This window comes from Palaemon carinicauda, chromosome 43 (assembly GCF_036898095.1).
Source record: "Palaemon carinicauda isolate YSFRI2023 chromosome 43, ASM3689809v2, whole genome shotgun sequence".
Lineage (NCBI taxonomy): Eukaryota > Metazoa > Arthropoda > Malacostraca > Decapoda > Palaemonidae > Palaemon > Palaemon carinicauda.
Genome location: NC_090767.1, coordinates 24,435,261 through 24,459,132, shown reverse-complemented (window position 1 = coordinate 24,459,132; position 23,872 = coordinate 24,435,261). Strand labels below are relative to the sequence as shown.

Genomic DNA, 23,872 nt, shown 5'->3' with positions numbered 1-23,872 from the left:
TCGTAAATGTAGGAGTCGAAGAAAGTCATGCCAAGAGTAAACTCAGACGGCGGAGCAGCCGTTACAAAACGAGTAGGACAAAATTTCACTAAAGAAATTCATAATCATAAAACAAGGGATTGTTGGACCACCCTAGGTTACTCCACTTCTGAATGACTCCCCAAAGGTACATTAGTTGAAAGGGGGTCATCAACTTCTTCAGAAGGCACATCATCTGATAAATCTAAAGTCTTGCGAGAAGGAGATTTATATTCAGAATGACGTGAAGGAAAAGCCTGACAGGCTACATCAACTTGTATATGAACAGAAGTTAAAGTTGGAGGGTCGATGTCACGTTGTGACTGCAGAGAATGTTATTCTACTACACGTCGTGACAGAAGTAACTGACGTTCAAACGTCCCGTAGTAACAGCGGTGACTGCTGTTCGATGCTATATCGTGACAACGGTGACTGACCCTCGACGTCACGTCATGTCTACGGTGTCTACCGCTCAACGTCACGTCGTGTCTGCGGTGTCTGCAGCTCAACGTCACGCTGTGACTGCAGTGGAATGCCAACATCATCTGGTGTTCCCAGGCGGTCACCCATCCAAGTACTGACCAGACCCAACGTTGCTTAACTTCGCTGATCGGACGAGAAGCGGTGTTTTCAACGTGGTATGGCCGTTGACTGACGTTCAAAGCGATCAAAGTTACATCGAGATTTATGCTCCGCATCTCGTTTAACAGCAAAGCTGTCACTAGGGATAACGTCAGCGTGACGTAACAAAGCTAGTTTAGAAGGTTGAAGACCTGAATCACGTATCCCAGAACCGTGACGTACAAAAAGCAAAGGATCCTTTCGCACAGGAACAGGATCGTAAGCTTCTATTAAAGAAGAAAGCTTTAACAGTACTGTATACGTATCTTGCAAAACACTTAACTTCGGATCAACCTGTGACTGCGGTGGCTGACGTTCAAACGTCACGTAGTAACAGCGGTGACTGCTGATCGATGCTATATCGTGACTACGGTGACTGACACTCGACGTCACGTCGTGTCTACGGTGTCTACCGCTCAACGTCACGTCGAGTGTGTGGGAGAAACGTCTGTACATGAACGTCATCGCTATGAATGGGACTCTCATGATGACTACAGCTAGGACGTTGAACTTGTTCTGAAGGAACTAATAAACGTTTCAACCGTCTCGAAACCTTACGCCCAGGCTTTTAAAGAGACGAATCATCGGAAGACGAGGAGAAACTTCGTCTCTCCTGTCTTATGGCAAGGACGTGCTTGACGAGCAACGTCTGATACCTTTGAGGGAACGTCTGTTCGTTGGTTTACACCTCTCACTCCCTTAGGTCCTACGACATTCCTTCTCCCTGGTGCAGGGGAGCCTGAAAGAGGTCTCGGACTAGGCAAGCGACAAGCAGGAACAAACGAACCCTCCGCAACACTGAACATGTTTTTCGCACTTTCTTCACTGATATCGCATTTTTTAATAATTTCACATTAGACATGAATAAAGTTGATTTCTACCTGAAGCACGCAATTCTCCCTTAAATCAAAAGGTTAGAATTGCGAAATAAGTCGTATAATGTAAGCACATTAGTACAAAATGAAACACACATGCAAAAATCAATAAACATATACATATACAGTGAACCCTCGTTTATCGCGGTAGATAGGTTCCAGTCGCGGCCGCGATAGGTGAAAATCCGCGAAGTAGTGACACCATATTTACCTATTTATTCAACATGTATATTCAGACTTTAAAAACCTTCCCTTGTACGTAGTACTGTTAACAAACTACCCTTTAATGTACAGAACACTTAATGCATGTACTACAGTACCCTAAACTAAAACAGGCACAAATATTAAAGGTGATTTTATATCATGCATTTCCTAAACATGCTAAAAAGCACGATAAAAAATGGCAACCAATGTTTTGTTTACATTTATCTCTGATCATAATGTAGAAACAAACTGGAGGTAGAGCTTTGCTTATTACCCAGACATATTTCCCATACTTTTCCCTTAGAACTACATCACATCTTCCTACTTTAGATATATAGATATATATATATATATATATATATATATATATATATATATATATATATATATATATATATATAATATATATATATATATATATATATATATGTGTGTGTGTGTATATATATATATATATATATATATATATATATATATATATATATATATATATATATATATATATATATATATATATATATATATATATATATATATATACACATATACATACCTACAGATATACATAAATACATGCATACATATATATATATATATATATATATATATATATATATATATATATATATATATATATATATATATTACTGTATATATATGGGTTATGGAAAAAATCCGCGAAGTGGTGAATCCGCGATGGTCGAACCGCGAAGTAGCGAGGGTTCACTGTATATCGAATAAAACGGAAATATATAAAGTTAAAAAGATCAGTGACTGGGGATGAGACTAAAACTAGTTCACTAAGGACTACGTTTTCAATCTCTCACCGTACAGTGCCTTGGGATGAGAATAAAAACTAAAACGTTTTATCCTCTCTCCCCGTACAGAGACTTGGGACGAGAGTAAAAATCTGAATCGAGAACAACGTTACTCGCTCCCAAACTCCTTGTTACAGAGACTTGGGACGAGAATAAAGATCGTTCTCTCTTTCTCTCTCTCTCTCTCTTGTCACTCACAAGAGAATGGCATACTCACTCTTCGTCAATAACAGGTTATTTGACTAAAGGAAAAAACTAAAAGGACTAAGAAAATTAACATGTTCCTTTAAATTAGTATCTAAAAAACTTCAATTTGAAAGAAGAATGAACAAAACGTCAAATTCGATTTACTCTTTCTGCAAAGTGAAACCGTGATTCTCTCTTTCTCTATCGTAACGATAGAGCGCAAACTGCGTGGCATAAATAAACCAAACGTTAGTTCATCTTTGAAAAACAGCACGAAGACTATTCCAAGAATAAATTTCTTAAAATATTTTCTAAAAATATTCATCTCATCAATCTAAACAAAAATAAAAGTTGAATGGGCTCAACGTTGTTTAACTTCGTTTTCCAAGTCAGGACCGCCTACAAAGAATAAGCAAAGGCCGCTTATAAACAAAAACATAAAATTTATCTCGGTGTTTAGTATAAATGGAAAGCTAATCGAAGAGGCCTAATAAAGGCGGGTGAGATATAAAATATATAGAGGTAAATCTATAAATATCAACAATAATTTATAAAGTGATAAAATAATTACTAAAAGCCTTTAACACACTTCCGTACACTGGGGGAAGGGTCGGCCATCTTTTCTCTATGGAAAAACCAGAGCGAGATTAAAAAAGCAAGGGCAAAAACTTTTCCTCTCCTTTCAAAAGCATTTCTTTTGAAGATAGTATTGAATAATCCAACACGGCGAAAGCAATAAAACCAAAACCAAGTACTTCACCAATTCGGTAAAAAACTCGAGGTCTAGCGCGAGCGGAACCAGTGTTGTCTTTAACACCGACAGAGAAGAACTGGTTTGGTTGAGAAGTATATGCGGTATCTGGCCGATAGTCGGCGCTGGTGGGCACACCCGGCAGCCTTCATGGCGATCGCTCGCGAGTTTTTGGAATCTGTCGACCGTCGGAGACATCAGCTATTTATATATTCACCGCCTAAGTTTAATATTTAAAAGTTAAATATTTTTCAGAAGACCTGCTTCTGAAATAAATCTAAAAATGCCACTTGCATGGTAGGACACATCATTTCCAAGAATCTTGGCAAGGATGAACCTGCCACCCTCACCTCGAGCCTCAAACAAATATCTATTCCTTAAGTTGTTATAATTGGGGCATTCGGTCAACAAATGCCTTACTGTTAGAGGTACTAAACAGTCGTCACAATACGGTTGGTGTTGGCCCTTCAGCAGAAACTCGTGTGTCAACTGAGTGTGACCAATACGGAGACGACAAAGAGACGTCTCCCATTTTCGGGGCATCATATTATACCTCCAAGGAGATATGTCATTTGTTACCTCTCGCATTTTATTGCCATCTAGGCTATCCCATTGCTGTTGCCATTTTTTGCAAACCAATTTCTTGATGTCAGGTAAGAAATCATCACAGGGAATGGGATACCTTCTTGGCAGCAACTTGGATGCAGCCTTCTTAGCCAGTGAATCTGCCTTCTCATTCCCAGACACACCTACATGTGCTGGAACCCAACAAAATTGAACTGTTATACCTCTCCGTCCAATAATAAAAAGCCATTCTAAAATCTTTAAAACTAGAGGGTTATTAGAATTAAAAACTTCTATAGCTTGAAGGACACTCCCTGCATCACTAAAAATTGTAAAATTACCCTCCTTCTCCAACGCTATTTTCTCAATAGTGGTTAATATGCCATACAGTTCGGCAGTAAATATGGAAGCGGTCAGAGGAAGTTCACCTCTACAATTAAAACCATTACTATGTACTCCAAATCCAACGCCAGCATCAGATTTGGAGCCATCAGTATAGATAAAAGTTGATCCTCTATGTTCTTTAACATGTTCATTAAAAAGAGACCTGGCTTCTAGGTCTGACATATTCTTCTTACCTCCAATAAAATATTTACAAAAAGATATCTCTGGTAACTTCCATGGAGGCGTTGATGATACCTTGAATGGAAGTACCTTATTTCTAATTATATTCAGACTATTTAATAATCGTTTCACCCGAAAGCCATAAGGTTGAGGAGATTTTGGGTGCAACTCAGAGTATGATGCGTGTCTTACAAGGCTTGCAGTCTGAAAGGCTAGAGAGTTAGGGAGTCTTTGCAATCTAAACCAATACCGAATAATGGAAGACATTCGGTAAAGGTCTAGAGGTAACTCTCCAGCATCAACAAGGAGACTTGGGATAGGCGAGGTTTTAAAAGCTCCAGTAGACAATCTAATACCTGCATGGTGTATCGAGTCTAATATTTTTAACCGGCTTGGGGTGGCTGAAGAATATATTTCACAACCATAACTAATTTTGGAAAAAATCAAGGCCTTGTATAATTTTAAAATAGTATTGCGGTCTGCCCCCCATGATGTATGGGACAATACTTTTAAGATATTCAGAGCTTCAACACATTTAGCTTTTAACGCTTTTAAGTGAGGAACCCATGTAAGCCTACAATCAAATATCAAACCTAAAAATTTAGCTTCTCTTGCACATGGTATCCGTTGACCTTTAATGTATATATCCGGGTCTGGATGTACTCCCCGGATACAACAAAATGGACAATGGTAGTTTTACTTGTCGAGAACTTAAATCCATTCATGTCAGCCCACTGGATAATTTTATCAATAGAGAGTTGGATTTTTCTCTCAACCATTGCCATTCTAGTGCCATCAAATGATATTGAGAGATCATCCACAAATAATGTTGAGAGAACATCCTGGGGAATGTCTGAGGATATCCCATTAATTGCTAGTGCAAAAAGGGTTACACTCAGCACACTACCCTGAGGAACTCCTCCTTCCTGGCACTTACTCTCTGACAGAGTTTCCCCCACTCTCACTTGAAAAACTCTACGTGAAAGAAATGCCTAAATAAATAGTGGCAGCTCTCCTCTCAAGCCAAATTCATGAATGGTTTTAAGTATACCATATCTCCATGTGGTATCATGTGACTTTTCAAGGTCAAAAAATACTGTCACATGGTGCTGTTTGGAAGCAAAGGCTTCACAAATAGAAGACTCAAGTCGTATTAACACATCAGTTGTTGAGTGCATTTTTCTGAATCCACATTGAATCGGTGATAAAATACCCTTCTTTTCAAGGTACCACATCAGCCTTGCATTGACCATCTTCTCCATGATTTTACATAAACACGAAGTCAATGCAATAGGTCGATAGCTTGCTGCTAAAAACTCGTCCTTACCAGGTTTTAAAAAGGCTAAAATAATGGATAGTTCCCAAACACTTGGGTAACTATGATCATGCCATATTCTATTAATAATACTTAAAATAAATAACTTTGTATTAAAATGTACATGTTTAACCATTGCATATAGAATTCCATCGGGTCCAGGAGCTGTATCGTTGCAAGTAGCGAGTGCGGAATCAAGTTCTCTTTCAGTAAAAGGAGAATTATACGATTCTTCCCTTCCTGTTGCAAATTTTAAAATTTTCTTTTCTTCAATGCTCCTGTACTGGTGACCAGGAGCTGCTACACTCTTGCACGATACATTTGAAAAATGGTGAGCCAGGGCATTACTAACTTCATTTCCTTCAGTCACAAACTGACCATTCACTTTCAACATTGGTGGTGGGTTCGGGGAAAATTTGCCTGCAATTTTTTTTTATTTTCCTCCATACAGAAGATGGTGGTGTTCTACTATTAATGGAGGAAACAAAAGCCACCCAAGATTGGCGTCTAGCTTCTTTCATGGCACGACGGAACTGTGCTCTACACTTTTTGTATATCAAATTTTCATCAGTACGGCGTCTACACAATCTAGTCAGAGATTTTCTGGTGGCTCTGTGCAAGGCTGTTAATTCTGAGGACCACCACGGGACTGGTCGTCTTTTGAATAGTCCTGTGGTTTTGGGAATCGAATTGATTCCTGCTGTATGAAGAGTTCCATTCAGTAGATCTATGGCATCATCAATACTTTCAAACTGTTCTGCTCTCCCTTCGATTTCACTTAGCTCAGAAAATTTAACCCAGTCTGCCTTGTCTAGATTCCAACGTGGCGATCTTTGCAAAGGCGGACCCTTGTTGGTGTTTATAATGATTGATGCATGATCACTAGTATGCCAATCATCTAATGTCCTCCAATCAAAATCAAGAAGGCAGTTAGAGCTTGCAATTGAAAGGTCAATGCATGACAAAGTACCTGTCTGAACATGGAAGTGCGTGGGCTCTTCTGTATTAAGGAGCCCCACATCCTCATTCTCCACAATTGATGAGATAATATTGCCCCTTGTGTTGGCCAAAACATCACCCCATAAAGGATGTCTACCATTCATATCTCCCAGTAAGAGAAAAGGTTGAGGGAGTTGTTGAATGACTTCTGCTAAATCATCATATGAAATATTATCATTTGGAGGTAAGTACAGAGAGCATATTGTATATTTTCTCCCTATATCAATTTGTACAACAACTGCCTGCAGGGTTGTACGTATAGACATGGGTATTTGGGGAACATCTCGACGAATGTACATGAGACTTCCGCCATGGCTCCCTGCTTGTTGATTATATGGTGTTCTATAGCTAACATACTCTCGAGGACTAGGAGTGTTAGAATCAAGCATACTTTCCTGTAGACATACAATTATGGGGGAATGCTCATGAATTAGGAGCTTAAGTTCTTCATATTTTGCCCTCAAACCCTGACAGTTCCATTGCAAAATGGAGAAAACTATGGATCATTTCTGGAAGACATCTTGGATGAGGTCTTCCCATTAGCAGTTTTCAATTTAACATTATTACCGATAGGTTTCTTCAGAGGTGGTCTTGTTATGTTGGGTTTTACATTTGTGTTTTTCTTTGTATTCTTTTTATCTATTTGTTGAGGTGGATGGTGGACCTCAACTTGAATTTCTGATTTATTCAGTTCATCTTCTGGTTCATTAGAAACATCAACAGACAAAACATCAAATTTATTTGATGTCATAACCTTAACGTTTCTAATGGAGGGTGGAGAGAGAGATGGAGGTCTCTCTCTTTTACGATTAATAGATGGTGGGATTCGAGGTTTTTGCACCTTTCCCACAACAGGTGCATCAGGTAAGTTAGTCTTAAGTGGAACCTCCATCAGATCAGGCAAGGACATGGCCTGAGAGAGGTTTGTATTATTTTTTGTAATGGCGGCTGAAGGCTGTACAGCAATGGGCAATGACCTAGTGTTAATACACCGTGGTAAAGCCTCAGGAGGTAATATGGTTACCTCGTTATTTGACATTTTGTCAGATAGTATACTTTTTTTGAGCTATTGGCAGCGCTAGGTTGGTTTGATTTTAATGCCTTAGCATATGTATTTGATTTATTTAATAGTCTTTTGGCATGGGTCACACTTATATGTTCTAAGTTTGATTTGTTGAGGGCAGCTTCCTCCAACTTATATAGCTCGCAGCTCTTGTCTGTGGATTTGTGATTCGAGCTGCAATTTAAACACCTGGCTCCAAGTGCACACTCTCCATGGTAAGATTTGGAGCAAATACCACACATCTCATTTTTGCAAACTTTGGACAGGTGCCCAAATTTAAAACAATTAAAGCATTGCAATGGCTTCTGCTTGAAGGGTCTTACTTTAATCCTTTCGTTCTCGATAATAATATGAAAAGGTACATCAGCATCCTGGAACGTGAGTATCTTCCTCCTCTGTAAAATCATATAGATCTCTGTTAAAAACTACGCCCCTTCCGTAGCTAAAATTTAGGTGGGGTTTGACATCTAACTTAATGTCATCATTACTTATATTCATATTGGACAATATTACCGACTGTGTACTGGATTTAGCATGGATAAGGAAACTATTTTTTCCGAAACGAGATATATCGCCTGGTGCAATAGTTCCTACTTTTTTCTGAATCAATTTGCATATTTTAAAATAATTCCCTGTAACCCCCTTTGATTCAGCTATAAGCCACATCGGTGGTTTTGGATTTCTCTGGGAGGGCATAACTAAATCTGCATCTTTTTCCAACCAATCGGCAGGCCTGTACACATCCAAATCTTTTGGTACCTTATCGCAGAGAGCAGCCGCGACATTCAAGTTATTAATTTTAATATTATTCAAGTTACTTATTGCACTAAATGCTTCGTCATAACTACTATAAGATATCCATGAATCCCAAGTTTCAGCTTCAAGTTTCATCCTTATTTCTTTTATGTATCCATAGCATTCAAATGCTTTACATAGATCATCATAATTTGTCTCTATTGAAATTTGTTTAACATGGAGGATTCGAAGTTTCGTCGTGTTACCCAAATTACTCGATTTAGAAATATCAGTAGAATGGTCCTTTCCCGTTCCGAGGTCATCAACAGAGCTTTCCCTTATCACATTAGCAGAGGTCGTCAACAGTGCCGGGGGAGAGTCAGCGTATCCAGGGGATGGGGGTTCGTTCCTTAAAGAATCCATTAGATGAAAGAGAGAGAAAAGGGTTGGTTTGATGTTGTAGAAAATAATTTATCGTAAACCAAAATTGGAGAAGTTGAAAGTGATTTCTTTTGTTGTTAAATATAATAAATATCAAACCTCTTAAATATTATTCGTAATATTATTTTTGTCATGTTCAAGTGTAGAGCGGGGCTGACTTTAGTTCCTCTAAACAATCTTGTTATTAGTGATCTGTCGCCTAGTATTGTTTTTAAGGTGAACTGCTTGTTCACACTTGTCCGAGAGCTGGAAGTTTTTGTCGAGGCGATCGGAGTTTCCAAGTCAGTTCTCAGGCAAAATCCTTATTGTACTGTGGTCATTTTTAAGTCGCGCTCATGGAAGGATAAACCCCTAGTGATACCGACACTATGACACTTTGGGGGGCAGCAGGAGCAACAGTAATTTAGTGAACGGCAGGAGTATTGAGGTGAGTCAGCCTTTTCACATCTGAACATGAGTTGATTTGATACCCTAGCCATAATGATTTAATACATTAGATTAATTTAGTTCCCTTCTCAAGACCTTGTTAAAATATAAATCTCGGGATCAAAAGAAATAGCTATTTTTCCAATTTTGTTTTCGGTTCTTTTTTTTTTATCTTCAAGTTTTGTTTTTGCAGTGAATTACCACTTTTATTGAGAATTCATTTGTTGTTATTCGTGGATTACCACATTAGGCTATTTGCCATAAAGTTTTGTTTTGGTGGATTACTACATTAGGCTATGTGCCATAAAGTTTTGTTTTGGTGGATTACCACATTAGGCTATTAGCCATTAAGTTTCGTTTTTGGTGGATTACCACAGTTTTTGAATAATTTGTTTTGTGCTTTAGATTTAAAAATCGAATTCCTTTGAAGGGATTTTTATTGAACGGATTCCCGTTTTTTTTTTTTCTTTTTAATACGGATTCCCGTGAGTAATTTAGTTTCCCTTTTACGTGAACAGTTTTACAGGGAGTGTTTTTTGTTTTTCAGATCCTGAGAGACATGATAGTCATTGGTAGGGGCTTGCTTCATACGGTTGTTTTCCGGTGAAGTAAGTTACTAACTTGAGGGAGGCAGGACAGCAATTAATCGTCTCGGTTGTCTCAACCAGTAATTTTTATCAAAAATATTAATTAAATTAATACAACTGGACTTTAAAAAACTTCTTGCTTCATTTACCTCATTTTATTTGTTTTTTACCTTGCCATTGATAAAATATTGTGTATGGAACCCCTGGGGGGACTTGAGAAGAAATTGCTGCCTGCTGCCCTTCCTTTGGTGTTATTTAGTGTCGGTATCTTTGAGCATATTTTGTTAAAGGTTACATGAAAATCGGTGTTTTAGGCCATAGTTACGTTCGGGACTTGAAGCAGTTAGGTTATTCGTGTTTGACATACGGTGATCTTAAAGTGCCTGTTGAATTTTTAGCATTTCCTGGATTCGGATATAGGAATTTTATACTTAATCCGAAGTTGTTGGATGATTTGGCTGAATATAATCCAGAAGTGACCGTTGTATTTTTGGGTGGAAAAGATTATATGGGAGAATGTGGATTTGAATATTGTTAAAGCAGATTGTGAACGTTTTTTTGCTATTTTGAGATTAAGGTTACCAAATTCACTACTTGTTGTTGCTCACGTTGAAATTCGCCACTTGAAAAGTACTAATAGACACGGCCCCCCTTCTGCAGATTTGTATAAGAAATTAGCTAGAAATTTTAATAAGTGGTTAGACCGTCAACCCTTTAAATATAAAACTTTGTTGATTAACGGTTCGTCAAAACTCGATGACCCTAGCTATTTTAAAGCTGACGGCATTCATTTCAATAGAGGGGGTTTAGACTGTCTGTTTCAGTGGATTTATAATTGTTTATCAGACATTGTAAAAGCAAATTCCTAATTAAACATGGCGTCTGAATTAAAGTTGTTGATTAATTCCCGAAAATATATTCGCAAGTTAGTAACTGAATGTTATAATAAAAGGACTAATTATTGTCAGTTAACTGAATTGGAAAAGAATAAGATTAAGTCAGAGTTACAAGATCATTTAGAATCGCTTAAGAAGTATAATAGTGAAATTCAAAGGCTCAAATGGTCTGAAGAGGAGGATGAAACATGGCTAAATGCCGAACTTGATTCCTGTGAAAGTTATGTTGTTAAAATTCGGGAATGTACTGCTGAGCTTACACGAAATGTTTCCCTTTCTAATGTTAGTGTTGATACTGCCCGAAGTTTGTTGAAGAGTCCCACTGCTCCGCTTCCAGAATTTCGTAGCCAAGAAGGGGAGGATCTATTGAAGTTTTTTAAAGATTTTGAAGACATAACGTCTATGTTCAAATATTCAGAATATGACAAATTTATTCTGTTAAAGCAGCAAATCAGTGGAAGGGCCTTAGTACTTTTAGAATCATTAGAATCGGACAAGAAGGGTTATGTTCATGCCAAGAAATTACTAACAGAGGCCCTAGCTTCTAAAGACCTCAGAATTTTTAATACCATCAAAAAAATCTCTGAAATCAATATGAAATTAGAAAGTGACCCATTTGAATATATTTCACAGATAAGAAATCTAACTCAAGCAGCTGAAAGTTTGTCTCTGGAACGTGAGGATTTTTTTAGGTATTTTTTCTAGCAGGGCTTAGATAATCGTTTTAAAGTACACTTAACCCACATTACTAATTCATCAAGGCCAACATTAAAGGAAATTAATGATAATTTCTTTGAGGCCTGTGAAAGATTTAATGAGCAAAGTAAGAGGTCTAATGTAGGAAATAAATTGCATGATAATCATAATCATAGGAAGAATAGTGCAAGTTATGCTGCTAGTGTTAGTTCCCTAAGGAAACCGTCAAATTTCTTTCCTTGTGTCTTGTGTACCACAGAAGGCAAACCTGCCTTGCATCCTATTTATAAATGTGAAATATTTTCGGATGTTACCACTAAGCTTGACAAAATTCAATCTTTAAATGGGTGTTATAAGTGTGCAAGCTTGAGTCACACTACTGACAAATGTAACTTTAAATTTAAGATGAAATGTAAGTTTTATAAAGCATGGCACTTTAGTTTCCTCTGTAAGAATAGTAAAAAATCAGCATCTCCTAATGATAATAGAAAATCTGAATCTCCTAAGACTTCCTCGAAAAAGGATAAGAAGAATTCCTCCATGGAATCTAATAATAACGTAGTTATAATGGAGGCTCTTAAAAGTAATTTGGACTGTGATTCCAGCATTCTCCCTACCTTTTCTTGTAGCATCCAAAACAGAAGCATAAGAGCATTGAAGGATGATGGAAGTCAGTTAAATCTGATTAGTGAGGAACTAGCCAATGCTTTGGATTTAAAGGTATTACAAGCCAAGGTTGACTTGAGAATAAATGGTATTGTTTCTCAGAAATATGCCTCAAAACTAGTGGAATTTGAAATAATAATTGGTAATGCTATTCACAAAATAGAGGCATTATGTATTCCATCTATTAACATAAAGTTGAAATTAAAAGGTTTGGGCAAAGTGGTTTACGGTTTCCAGACGAAAGGGTATGTGTTGGTTGATGAGTTTCTAACGCCTAATAGTGATTGCATTGAGAATATTGATTTGATTTTGGGAACTAAATCCGGATATTGTTTACCACTCACAGAAGTAGTTTTTGGTAGGAATAGCAGGTCTATGTATGCTATGACCCCGTTTGGTGTCCTTCTTAAAGGTGAAATTGACACCTTATTGAAGGATATTCCTTATCTACATCCGTCCTCCTTGGTTATAAATTGTCATCAGTATATTACTGGTTTGGGTGTAAAGATAGATAAGCCGTCTTCTCTGGATAAGTGTGAAGTTGATTATCCTATTAAGGTTTCAGAATTCAGTGTAATCGATGAAAAAGGTAATGTAATTTGTTCAGTTAGATAAAGCCACAGATGATGTGCTTGCCAGTATTTGTAATAAATATATTCACTTGGACAATGAGGTTTATGATTTGGAGAATTCAGAGCTGCATGATCAGCTTGTCAAATATTGTTTGGATCACACTATTCAGAATGAGGAGGGTAGATTAGTTATGCCACTTTTGTGGAATGCAAAAGTATCTCATATGCTTGGTAGAAATTTTCATTTGGCTAAAGTTATTTTGGAATCTAATCTTAAAAAACTAAAGAGAAATCCATCTCATTTACAGTTAATGAATGAAGCCCTAAAAGAACAGGAAAGGGTTGGAATAATAGAAAGGATTCCTAATCTTGACCAGTTTGTACATGAACACCCAGAACACTCTTTTTTGCCTCATATGGGTGTGTTCAAATTGAATCGTGAAACTACCAAATGTAGAGTTGTGTTTCTATCAAACTTGTGTGAAAGAAACTCAACCAAGGGTCAGACAATAAGTCATAACCAGGCCATACATGCAGGTCCATGCCTAAATCAGAAACTTTCTTCATCATTATTACATTTAAGGTTTGATAAATTGTTAGTATGCTTTGATCTATGCAAGGCCTTTAACCAGATTGCATTAAGTGATGTTGATGCTAACAGACTCTGTTTTTTATGGTATAAAAATGTTGAGAAGGGAGATTTTACCATTGTTGCATATCGGAATGTTAGGTTGAGCTTCGGCTTAAGATGTTCCCCAACTTTGTTGATGCTTGGTCTTTACAAGATTTTGATTTTAGATGCTGAGCATGATGAAAACCAGTTGAAGGAGTTGAAAAGGTGCATTCATTCTTTGTCTTATATGGACAATTGTGCTTTTAGTGCAAATGAAATTGAAAATCTGCACTGGGCATATTCTGTGGTAGGATCTATATTTTCTCCTTATGGTTTTGATTTACAACAGTTCGTTACTAATGACAGGTCCCTACAGGGAGAAATAGATTCCTGCACAGGTTCTGAAACGGGAGAGGTTGTTAAACTTCTTGGTATGCAGTGGAATCGAACACTTGATTGTCTGTTAGCAAATAAATTTCAGTTGAATGGTAAGGCTAAAACTAAGAGGGAAATTTTAAGTACCATTGCCTCTCACTTTGATATTTTTGGTATTACTGGTCCCATCCTAAATCGAAGCAGATTATTTCTTCATGGTCTTCAGTGAAATAGAAATTTAGGATGGGACGATCAATTATCACCAGAGTTACGTAAAGAATGGCATAATATTGCTAATCAGGCCAATTCCGCTCCTGATATTGCTATTGATAGATTTGTTGGACGTAGGGATGGAAAATTTCATTTGGCTGCTTGCTGTGATAGCTCTAAATTACTATATGGTGTTGTTGTGTACATCATTGATATTGATTCTATGTCGTCAAGTTTTGTGATGGCAAAAAATCGTATGATAAATAGGCAGTTGGAAAGTAAAAGCATTCCATCTTTGGAGATGCAGGGAGTAGCCTTTGCAACAGAAGTGGTTTTAGATTTGTATAACGAATTAGCTGGACCACTATGCATCAATTCTTTGAATATTGTTGGCCTTCATGTGTTTTCGGATAGTCAGGTAGCACTCTCTTGGTTGAATTCGTCTACTAATAAATTGTCAAAAATGCAGAAACGGTCAGGTTTTGTGATGAATCGAATTCAGCATGTAGAGAACTTATGTGCAAAACACCCCGTCCATTTTGCTTTTGTTGGAGGGAATGAAAATCCTGCAGATGCCATAACTCGTTGCCTTTCATATCGTAAGTTGATGCAAACCAATTTCTATTCTGGTCCTGAATGTTTTGAGGAAAAGGAAACCTTCCTATGCAGTGAAAATGGTAATTTATCATTTATGGTTCCAAATCCTTATGCAGAGTGCGAGCTGGATAATAGTTTAGAAATAGGGGAGTCTGTGTGTACTAGTTCCAATGTTGTGGCCATGTCAGATAATTTTGAATATTTTCTTAAATTTGAAGAATTTTCCAGTTTTGATTTACTTGTATAATATTGCTAATCAGGCAAGTTATTATTTTCGTAGAGAAGTTAAAGGGTTGTTTGAAAGCTAAGGACTCCAATAAATTTGCTCACTTAGAATTAAAGAGCAATAGTATACATGAAAGAGCTTGCAAGTTAGTTATACTACAGGATCAACGGGCACATTTCCCTGAGGTTTTTACATATTTCAATTGTCCTACTCAAAGAAAAAAAGACATGCCTAACATAATAGGTCAGCTTAATGTTTACGTTGACAACAATGGTTTGCTTAGAGTACATAGCAAGTGTGACAAACTCATTCGGAGGCATGGTTTTCCTTTGTTGCTGGCTAAAAATAGCCATCTAACTTCCCTGATTGTGCATAACCTGCACAAAAAGCTCAACCATACGGGATGTTACTCTGTTTTGTCAGAAATGAGAAAGCGGTTTTACGTACCGTCATATTTTTCAGTGGTTAAGAGAAACCTTAGAGAATGTGTTTTTTGTCGTAGGTTTAAGTCAAGAACCAATAGTATTAATCAATCTCCCTACAGGAAATGGAGAGTGTCACCACCTAATGTCCCCTTTAGATATTTATTTATGGATTTCATTGGCCCATTGAGCGTTAAACAACAGGGTAAGAAAGGAAAAATCTATCTACTATGTATCACTTGTATGTGGAGTAGAGCAGTTAATTTGATTATTTGTTTAGATCTTTCTGTTAAAGAATTTCTTAGAGCCTTTCAGATTCATTGTTTCCAGTTTGGAATCCCAGAATATTGTATTAGTGACCTAGGCTCCCAACTAGTCTCTGCCTCTAATATAATTATTGACTACATCAAAGATCATGAGACTCAGTCATATTTTGAACGCAATGGGGTCCAATCTTTAAAGTTTGACCAATTTGTCAAGGGTCATAGTCAGTTAGGTTCGATGGTGGAAGTATGTGTTAAACTTGTTAAAAGATTGATCTATGGAGCTATTGGTAAGAATGTCTTAGAATACCATGATTTTGAGTTCCTAATTCAACAAGTCATTCATTTAGTCAATCGTAGGCCAATAGCATTTAAAGAAGCCTTAAGGGATCAGATTGGCGATGACATTCCAGAACCTATCACCCCAGAAAATTTGATTCATGGGTACGATCTGATATCGGTTAATATAATTCCCGAATTGCATGAGGGGAGAGACCCTGACTGGATTCCTGAAAATTATTCTCAATCAAAGTTTAAGCAAGATTACAATCAATTGCAAAAGGTGAGAAACAATTTAGTTAAACTATATCAGGAAGAATTTATTGCTAATCTAATACATCAGGCTGTAGATGTCCCTGATAGATACAAGCCAGTCACTCATAATAAGATCTCACCTGGAGATATTGTACTACTTAAAGAAAATTTCACTAAGCCAAATGACTACCCGATGGGCGTTGTAAAAGAGATTTTTACAAATACTTTGGGTGAGGTTACTGGTGCCACTATCCTTAAAGGGAAAACCCAAGAACTTGTGAAGAGACATTCGTCAGTCATCATCCCACTTCTCACCCGGAAAGATGAAATTCCGAATAATTCTAAGGTTGATGTACAGGAGTCTCAAGTACCCAAGGATACTAGAGTTAAGCGCCAGGCTGCTATTGACAGCTCGGAACGGACTAGAAAAATCTTGGAAACCTAAAATGATTTATGTTTCGGGTGAATAAGAGAATCTTTACTTGTAAATAGTTATTATATAGAGTATTTGGTTGGGCATTTAACTGTCAATAATGTCATGTTATATTTAAATTTTAATATACCTTTGTATATTGAATGTATTAAATATTTTTTGTAATTTAATGTTTTCAACTTTTCTTGCTTTGGGGATCCTATTTATCATGAATTTCTGCATTCAATTTATTTAGTTTATATAAATAAATTGAATCCCCTCCCCCCAGTGTAGAAAATAATTTATCGTAAACCAAAATTGGAGAAGTTGAAAGTGATTTCTTTTGTTGTTAAATATAATAAATATCAAACCTCTTAAATATTATTCGTAATATTATTTTTGTCATGTTCAAGTGTAGAGCGGGGCTGACTTTAGTTCCTCTAAACAATCTTGTTATTAGTGATCTGTCGCCTAGTATTGTTTTTAAGGTGAACTGCTTGTTTACACTTGTCCGAGAGCTGGAAGTTTTTGTCAAGGCGATCAGAGTTTCCAAGTCAGTTCTCAGGCAAAATCCTTATTGTACTGTGGTCATTTTTAAGTCGCGCTCATGGAAGGATAAACCCCTAGTGATACCGACACTATGACACTTTGGGGGGCAGCAGGAGCAACAGTAATTTAGTGAACGGCAGGAGTATTGAGGTGAGTCAGCCTTTTCACATCTGAACATGAGTTGATTTGATACCCTAGCCATAATGATTTAATACATTAGATTAATTTAGTTCCCTTCTCAAGACCTTGTTAAAATATAAATCTCGGGATCAAAAGAAATAGCTATTTTTCCAATTTTGTTTTCGGTTCTTTTTTTTTTTATCTTCAAGTTTTGTTTTTGCAGTGAATTACCACTTTTATTGAGAATTCATTTGTTGTTATTCGTGGATTACCACATTAGGCTATTTGCCATAAAGTTTTGTTTTGGTGGATTACTACATTAGGCTATGTGCCATAAAGTTTTGTTTTGGTGGATTACCACATTAGGCTATTAGCCATTAAGTTTTGTTTTTGGTGGATTACCACAGTTTTTGAATAATTTGTTTTGTGCTTTAGATTTAAAAATCGAATTCCTTTGAAGGGATTTTTATTGAACGAATTCCCGTTTTGTTGTTTTTGTTAATACGGATTCCCGTGAGTAATTTAGTTTCCCTTTTACGTGAACAGTTTTACAGGGAGTGTTTTTTGTTTTTCAGATCCTGAGAGACATGATAGTCATTGGTAGGGGCTTGCTTCATACGGTTGTTTTCCGGTGAAGTAAGTTACTAACTTGAGGGAGGCAGGACAGCAATTAATCGTCTCGGTTGTCTCAACCAGTAATTTTTATCAAAAATATTAATTAAATTAATATAACTGGACTTTAAAAAACTTCTTGCTTCATTTACCTCATTTTATTTGTTTTTTACCTGGCCATTGATAAAATATTGTGTAGATGTACCTGCTCGAGAATGTTAGGCCATCACACGTCGGAAAGGAAATTTGCACTCTCCACTATCGGCACAATGAGAGTATACTTCCCAGATGGTCCACTCCATACCCTACTCGAAGGATAGCATCAAAACAGATATAGAGACACAGGTGTAAGCTGAACCCGCCTGTTAGGACTGAGACCAAGAAATTATGGAATCATCCTCCCCATGATTGGGCTGGAAGCTCTTCCCGCCTCAGGAAGGGTTCTGCCACCCTCCTCAGCCTTGCTATCCTGTCGTCTGATGGAAAGGCTTTGTGGAGATTGGTGTCTAATAACATGCCTAGATAAACCAGTCGCTGGGACGGCTGCAGAGAGGACTTCTCGAGATTTACCATGATCCCCAGATCTTGGCAAAGACCCAGAAGCCTGTCTCGGTGCGAAGAAGGGTCGACTCCCAGTCTGCCAGGATCAGCCAGTCGTCCAGATATCGGAGGAGACGGATGCCGTTCCTGTGCGCCCATGATGAAATCAGGGTAAACACTCTGGTGAACACCTGAGGTGCTGTGGAGAGACCGAAGCACAGCACCTTGAACTGGTCGGTCTTGCTGTCTAGGCTGAATCTCAAGTACTTCCAGGAAGACGGATGGATTGGGATCTGGAAGTACGCGTCCTTCAGATCCAGTGTACACATGAAGTCTTGTGGTCTCACTGCAAGTCTGACCGTGTCCACTGTCTCCATGCTGAACGGAGTTTGCTTGACAAAATTGTTCAGATCTGAGAGGTCGATGACGGGTCTCCAGCCTCCAGACGCCTTCTTTACAAGAAGGAGTTGACTGAAGAAGCCTGGGGAGCCGTCGACGACCTCCTGGAGAGCATCCTTCTTGAGCATGGTCTCGACTTCTGCCCGAAGGGCCAGCCCCTTTGCCGATCCCATGGCATAGTAGCTCAACGACACTGGATTCGCTGTCAGGGGAGGTTGAGATGTCGTGAATGGGACGTGATAACCTTGGCCGATCACAGAGACCGTCCAAGAATAGGCCCCATGTTGCTGCCACCTGTGCACGCAACTTTGTAGGCATCCCCCCACAGGTGGACACGCGGGGGGACTGCCACTCCTAGCGCTTACGGCCACGGCTGCTCCCTCTAGGAGTTTTGCCTCCCCTGGAGGACTTACCGCCCCTCTTGTCCTTGACAGGAAAGGGCTGAGGCTTAAACACCTTCGTCTTAGCTGCCGGAGCCTGCTTCGGTGTCCTGCGAGGCTGCTGTTGATGTTGTTGCGGAGCTGGAGGCTTGTAAGGCAGAGATGAGAGGGCCCTCTGGAGGAGCGAGTCTTGGCTAGACTTCCTCCACCTCTCAGCTGTGCGTTCCTTGTCCTTGGGCTCGAACAAGCTTCCTCCAAGGATGGAGGAGTGTCTGAACCTGCAGACATCCACGGCAGGGACCTTCGGGTGGAACTTTTCGGTCACCGCATTACGACGCTTCAACACCCAGTTGGCCCACAGGTTGGTAACCTGGTGGGCCAGGAACTCGATGGAGTGAGTGCCCGAGAGTAGGAAGGTCTCCAGGGCCTTCCTATTGCTCTCCTTAGACAAGTCCTCAGAGCGCAATAGGATGCCCAGAGAACCCAGCCAGACATCCAGCCACGAAGTGGCCTGCATGGCACACTTCGCGACCTTCTCCTGGCTCAGGATCTCGCCGAGAATGTCTCCTGCCGGGCGGAGAGCTTCTCAAGCGGAACTCCCCTTATAAGCTCTTCCACCGAGTGGTGGAGGGGAATAGCTAGGCTGGACTCCCCAATGATCTCAAAATACCTCCTCTGCTGTAAACGAGGAGGTGGGAGGAGTCTGTTCCCGGCAGAGGAACGGCTGGAGGATTGATTGATTGATTGATTTAAAGTTTTCAGGCATCCTGACATCTGAGGTCATTGACGCCGGTAACATTTAACTTATGTATACAAAAATAAAAAATAAATTAAATAAAAAATAAAAGAGTATTCAATTAAAATTCATAAAAGTTGAATGTCATAAAAGTTAAATATTTTTCAGAAGACCTGCTTCTGAAATAAATCTAAAAATGCCACTTGCATGGTAGGACACATCATTTCCAAGAATCTTGGCGAGGATGAACCTGCCACCCTCACCTCGAGCCTCAAACAAATATCTATTCCGCAAGTTGTTATGATTGGGGCATTCGGTCAACAAATGCCTTACTGTTAGAGGTACTAAACAGTCGTCACAATACGGTTGGTGTTGGCCCTTCAGCAGAAACTCATGTGTCAACCGAGTGTGACCAATACGGAGACGACAAAGAGACGTCTCCCATTTTCGGGGCATCATATTATACCTCCAAGGAGATATGTCATTTGTTATCTCTCGCATTTTATTGCCATCTTGACTATCCCATTGCTGTTGCCATTTATTGCAAACCAATTTCTTGATGTCAGGTAAGAAATCATCACAGGGAATGGGATACCTTCTTGGCAGCAACTCGGATGCAGCCTCCTTAGCCAGTGAATCTGCCTTCTCATTCCCGGACACACCTACATGTGCTGGATCCCAACAAAATTGAACTGTTATACCTCTCCGTCCAATAATAAAAAGCCATTCTAAAATCTTTAAAACTAGAGGGTTATTAGAATTAAAAACTTCCATAGCTTGAAGGACACTCCTTGCATCACTAAAAATTGTAAAATTACCCTCCTTCTCCAACGCTATTTTCTCAATAGCGGTTAATATGCCATACAGCTCGGCAGTAAATATGGAAGCGGTCAGAGGAAGTGCACCTCTACAATTAAAACCATTACTATGTACTCCAAATCCAACGCCAGCATCTGATTTGGAGCCATCAGTATAGATAAAAGTTGATCCTCTATGTTCTTTAACATGTTCATTAAAAAGAGACTTGGCTTCTAGGTCTGACATATTCTTCTTATCTCCAATAAAATATTTACAAAAAGATATCTCCGGTAACTTCCATGGAGGCGTTGATGATACCTTGAATGGAAGTACCTTATTTCTAGTTATATCCAGACTATTTAATAATCGTTTCACCCGAAAGCCATAAGGTTGAGGAGATTTTGGGTGCAACTCAGAGTATGATGCGTGTCTTACAAGGCTTGCAGTCTGAAATGCTAGAGAGTGAGGGAGTCTTTGCAATCTAAACCAATACCGAAGAATGGAAGACATTCGGTAAAAGTCTAGAGGTAACTCTCCAGCATCAACAAGGAGACTTGGGATAGGCGAGGTTTTAAAAGCTCCAGTAGACAATCTAATACCTGCATGATGTATCGAGTCTAATATTTTTAACCGGCTTGGGGTGGCTGAAGAATATACCTCACAACCATAACTAATTTTGGAAAAAATCAAGGCCTTGTATAATTTTAAAATAGTATTGCAGTCTGCCCCCCACGATGTATGGGACAATACTTTTAAGATATTCAGAGCTTCAACACATTTAGCTTTTAATGCTTTTAAGTGAGAAACCCATGTAAGCCTACAATCAAATATCAAACCTAAAAATTTAGCTTCTCTTGCACATGGTATCCGTTGACTTTTAATGTATAAATCCGGGTCTGGATGTACTCCCCGGATACGACAAAAATGGACAACGGTAGTTTTACTTGTCGAGAACTTAAATCCATTCATGTCAGCCCACTGGATAATTTTATCAATAGAGTTGGATTTTTCTCTCAACTATTGCCATTCTGGTGCCAGCAAATGATATCGAGAGATCATCCACAAATAGTGTTGAGAGAACATCCTGGGGAATGGCTGAGGATATCCCATTAATTGCTAGTGCAAAAAGGGTTACACTCAGCACACTACCCTGAGGAACTCCTTCTTCCTGGCACTTACTCTCGGATAGAGTTTCCCCAACTCTCACTTGAAAAACTCTACGTGAAAGAAATGCCTGAATAAATAGTGGCAGCTCTCCTCTCAATCCCAATTCATGAATGGTTTCAAGTATACCATATCTCCATGTGGTATCATATGCCTTTTCAAGGTCAAAAAATACTGTAACATGGTGCTGTTTGGAAGCAAAGGCTTCACAAATAGAAGACTCTAGTCGTATCAACACATCAGTCGTTGAGTGCATTTTTCGGAATCCACATTGAATCGGTGATAAAATACCTTTCTTTTCAAGGTACCACATCAACCTTGCATTGACCATCTTCTCCATGACTTTACATAAACAAGATGTCAATGCAATAGGGCAATAGTTTGCTGCTAAAAACTTGTCTTTACCGGGTTTTAATAAGGCTAAAATAATGGCTAGTTCCCAAACACTAGGGTAACTATGATCATGCCATATTCTATTAATAATACTTAAAATAAATAGCTTCGTTTTAAATGTACATGTCTAATCATTGCATATGGAATTCCATCGGGTCCGGGGGCTGTATCATTGCAATGAGCAAGTGCGGAATCAAATTCTCTTTCAGTGAAAGGAGAATTATACGACTCTTCCCTTCTTGTTGCAAAATTTAAAATTTTCTTTTCTTCAGTGCTCCTATACTGGTGACCAGGAGCTCCTTCACACTTGCTGGATACTTTTGAAAAATGATTAGCCAGGGCATTGCTAACATCATTTGCTTCAGTTACATACTGGCCATTCACCCTCAACACTGGTGGTGGGTTGGGGGTGAATTTGCCGGCTATCTTTTTTACTTTCCTCCACACAGAAGATGGTGGTGTTCTACTGTTAATGGAGGAAACAAAAGACATCCATGACTGGCGCCTTGCTTCTTTCATGGCACAACGGAACTGTGCTCTACATTTCTTGTACATAATTAAATTCTCATCAGTTCTGCGTCTACGCAATCGTGTTAAAGATCTTCTTGTGGCTCTGTGCAGGGCAGTTAGTTCTGAAGACCACCACGGGACTGGTCGTCGTTTGAATAACCCTGTTGTTTTTGGAATTGAATTGACTCCTGCTGTATGGAGAGTTCCATTCAGTAAGTCTATGGCATCATCGATATTTTCAACTTGTCCTGCATCCCCCTCAATTTCGCTTAGTTCACGAAATTTATCCCAGTCCGCCTTGTCAAGATTCCATCATGGCGATCCCTGTAAAGGTGGACCATTGTTGGTGTTTATAATGATTGGTGCGTGATCACTAGTATGCCAATCATCTAATGTTCTCCAATCGAAGTCGAGAAGGCAATTAGAGCTTACGATTGATAGGTCAATACATGACAAGGTACCTGTCTGGACATGAAAGTGTGTGGGCTCTCCTGTATTAAGGAGTCCCACATCTTCATTTTCCACAATTGATGATATGATATTTCCCCTCGTGTTTGCTAAAACATCACCCCACAAAGGATGTCTACCATTCAAATCTCCAAGTAAAAGAAAAGGTTGAGGGAGTTGTTGAATCACCTCCACTAAGTTGTCATATAAAATGTTATCATTTGGAGGCAAGTACAGAGAACAAATTGTATATTTTCGCCCTATGTCGATCTGTACAACCACTGCCTGCAGAGGTGTACGAATAGACAGAGAAACTTGGGGAACATCTCGACGAACGTATATGAGACTTCCGCCATGGCTCCCCACTTGGTGATCATATGGTGTCCTATAACTAATGTATTCGCGAGGACAAGGGGTATTATGATCAAGTTTGCTCTCCTGTAGACAAATAATTATGGGGGAATGCTCATGAATAAGGAGCTTAAGTTCTTCATATTTGGCCCTTAAACCCTGACAATTCCATTGCAAAATGGAGGAAAAAACTATGGTTTATAATTTGGTAGACCCCTTGGATG

At 38.8% G+C, this 23,872-nt stretch overlaps 1 protein-coding gene and 1 non-coding gene across 2 annotated transcripts; one reads left to right on the top strand and one right to left on the bottom strand.

Moving 5' to 3' along the window:
* Positions 1-551: 551 nt before the first annotated feature.
* Positions 552-670, bottom strand: LOC137634038 (5S ribosomal RNA). Its single transcript, XR_011042436.1, has one exon. It is a non-coding gene; the product is annotated as a 5S ribosomal RNA (ribosomal RNA).
* A 14,575-nt stretch (positions 671-15,245) lies between these two features.
* Positions 15,246-16,682, top strand: LOC137633753 (uncharacterized). The gene is made up of 2 exons (XM_068365999.1): positions 15,246-15,645; positions 15,853-16,682. The coding sequence occupies exons 1-2, from the start codon at positions 15,246-15,248 to the stop codon at positions 16,680-16,682; spliced, it is 1,230 nt and encodes a 409-aa protein (XP_068222100.1).
* The last annotated feature ends 7,190 nt before the right edge of the window (positions 16,683-23,872 follow it).

Excerpts from the sequence above, each read along its gene's own strand:
- LOC137633753 (XM_068365999.1), top strand. The coding sequence starts at position 15,246 with ATGCCTAACATAATAGGTCAGCTTAATGTTTACGTTGACAACAATGGT. Across the intron at positions 15,646-15,852 it reads ATTGAGCGTTAAACAACAGG|ATCATGAGACTCAGTCATAT; the intron begins GTAAGAAAGGAA and ends ACTACATCAAAG.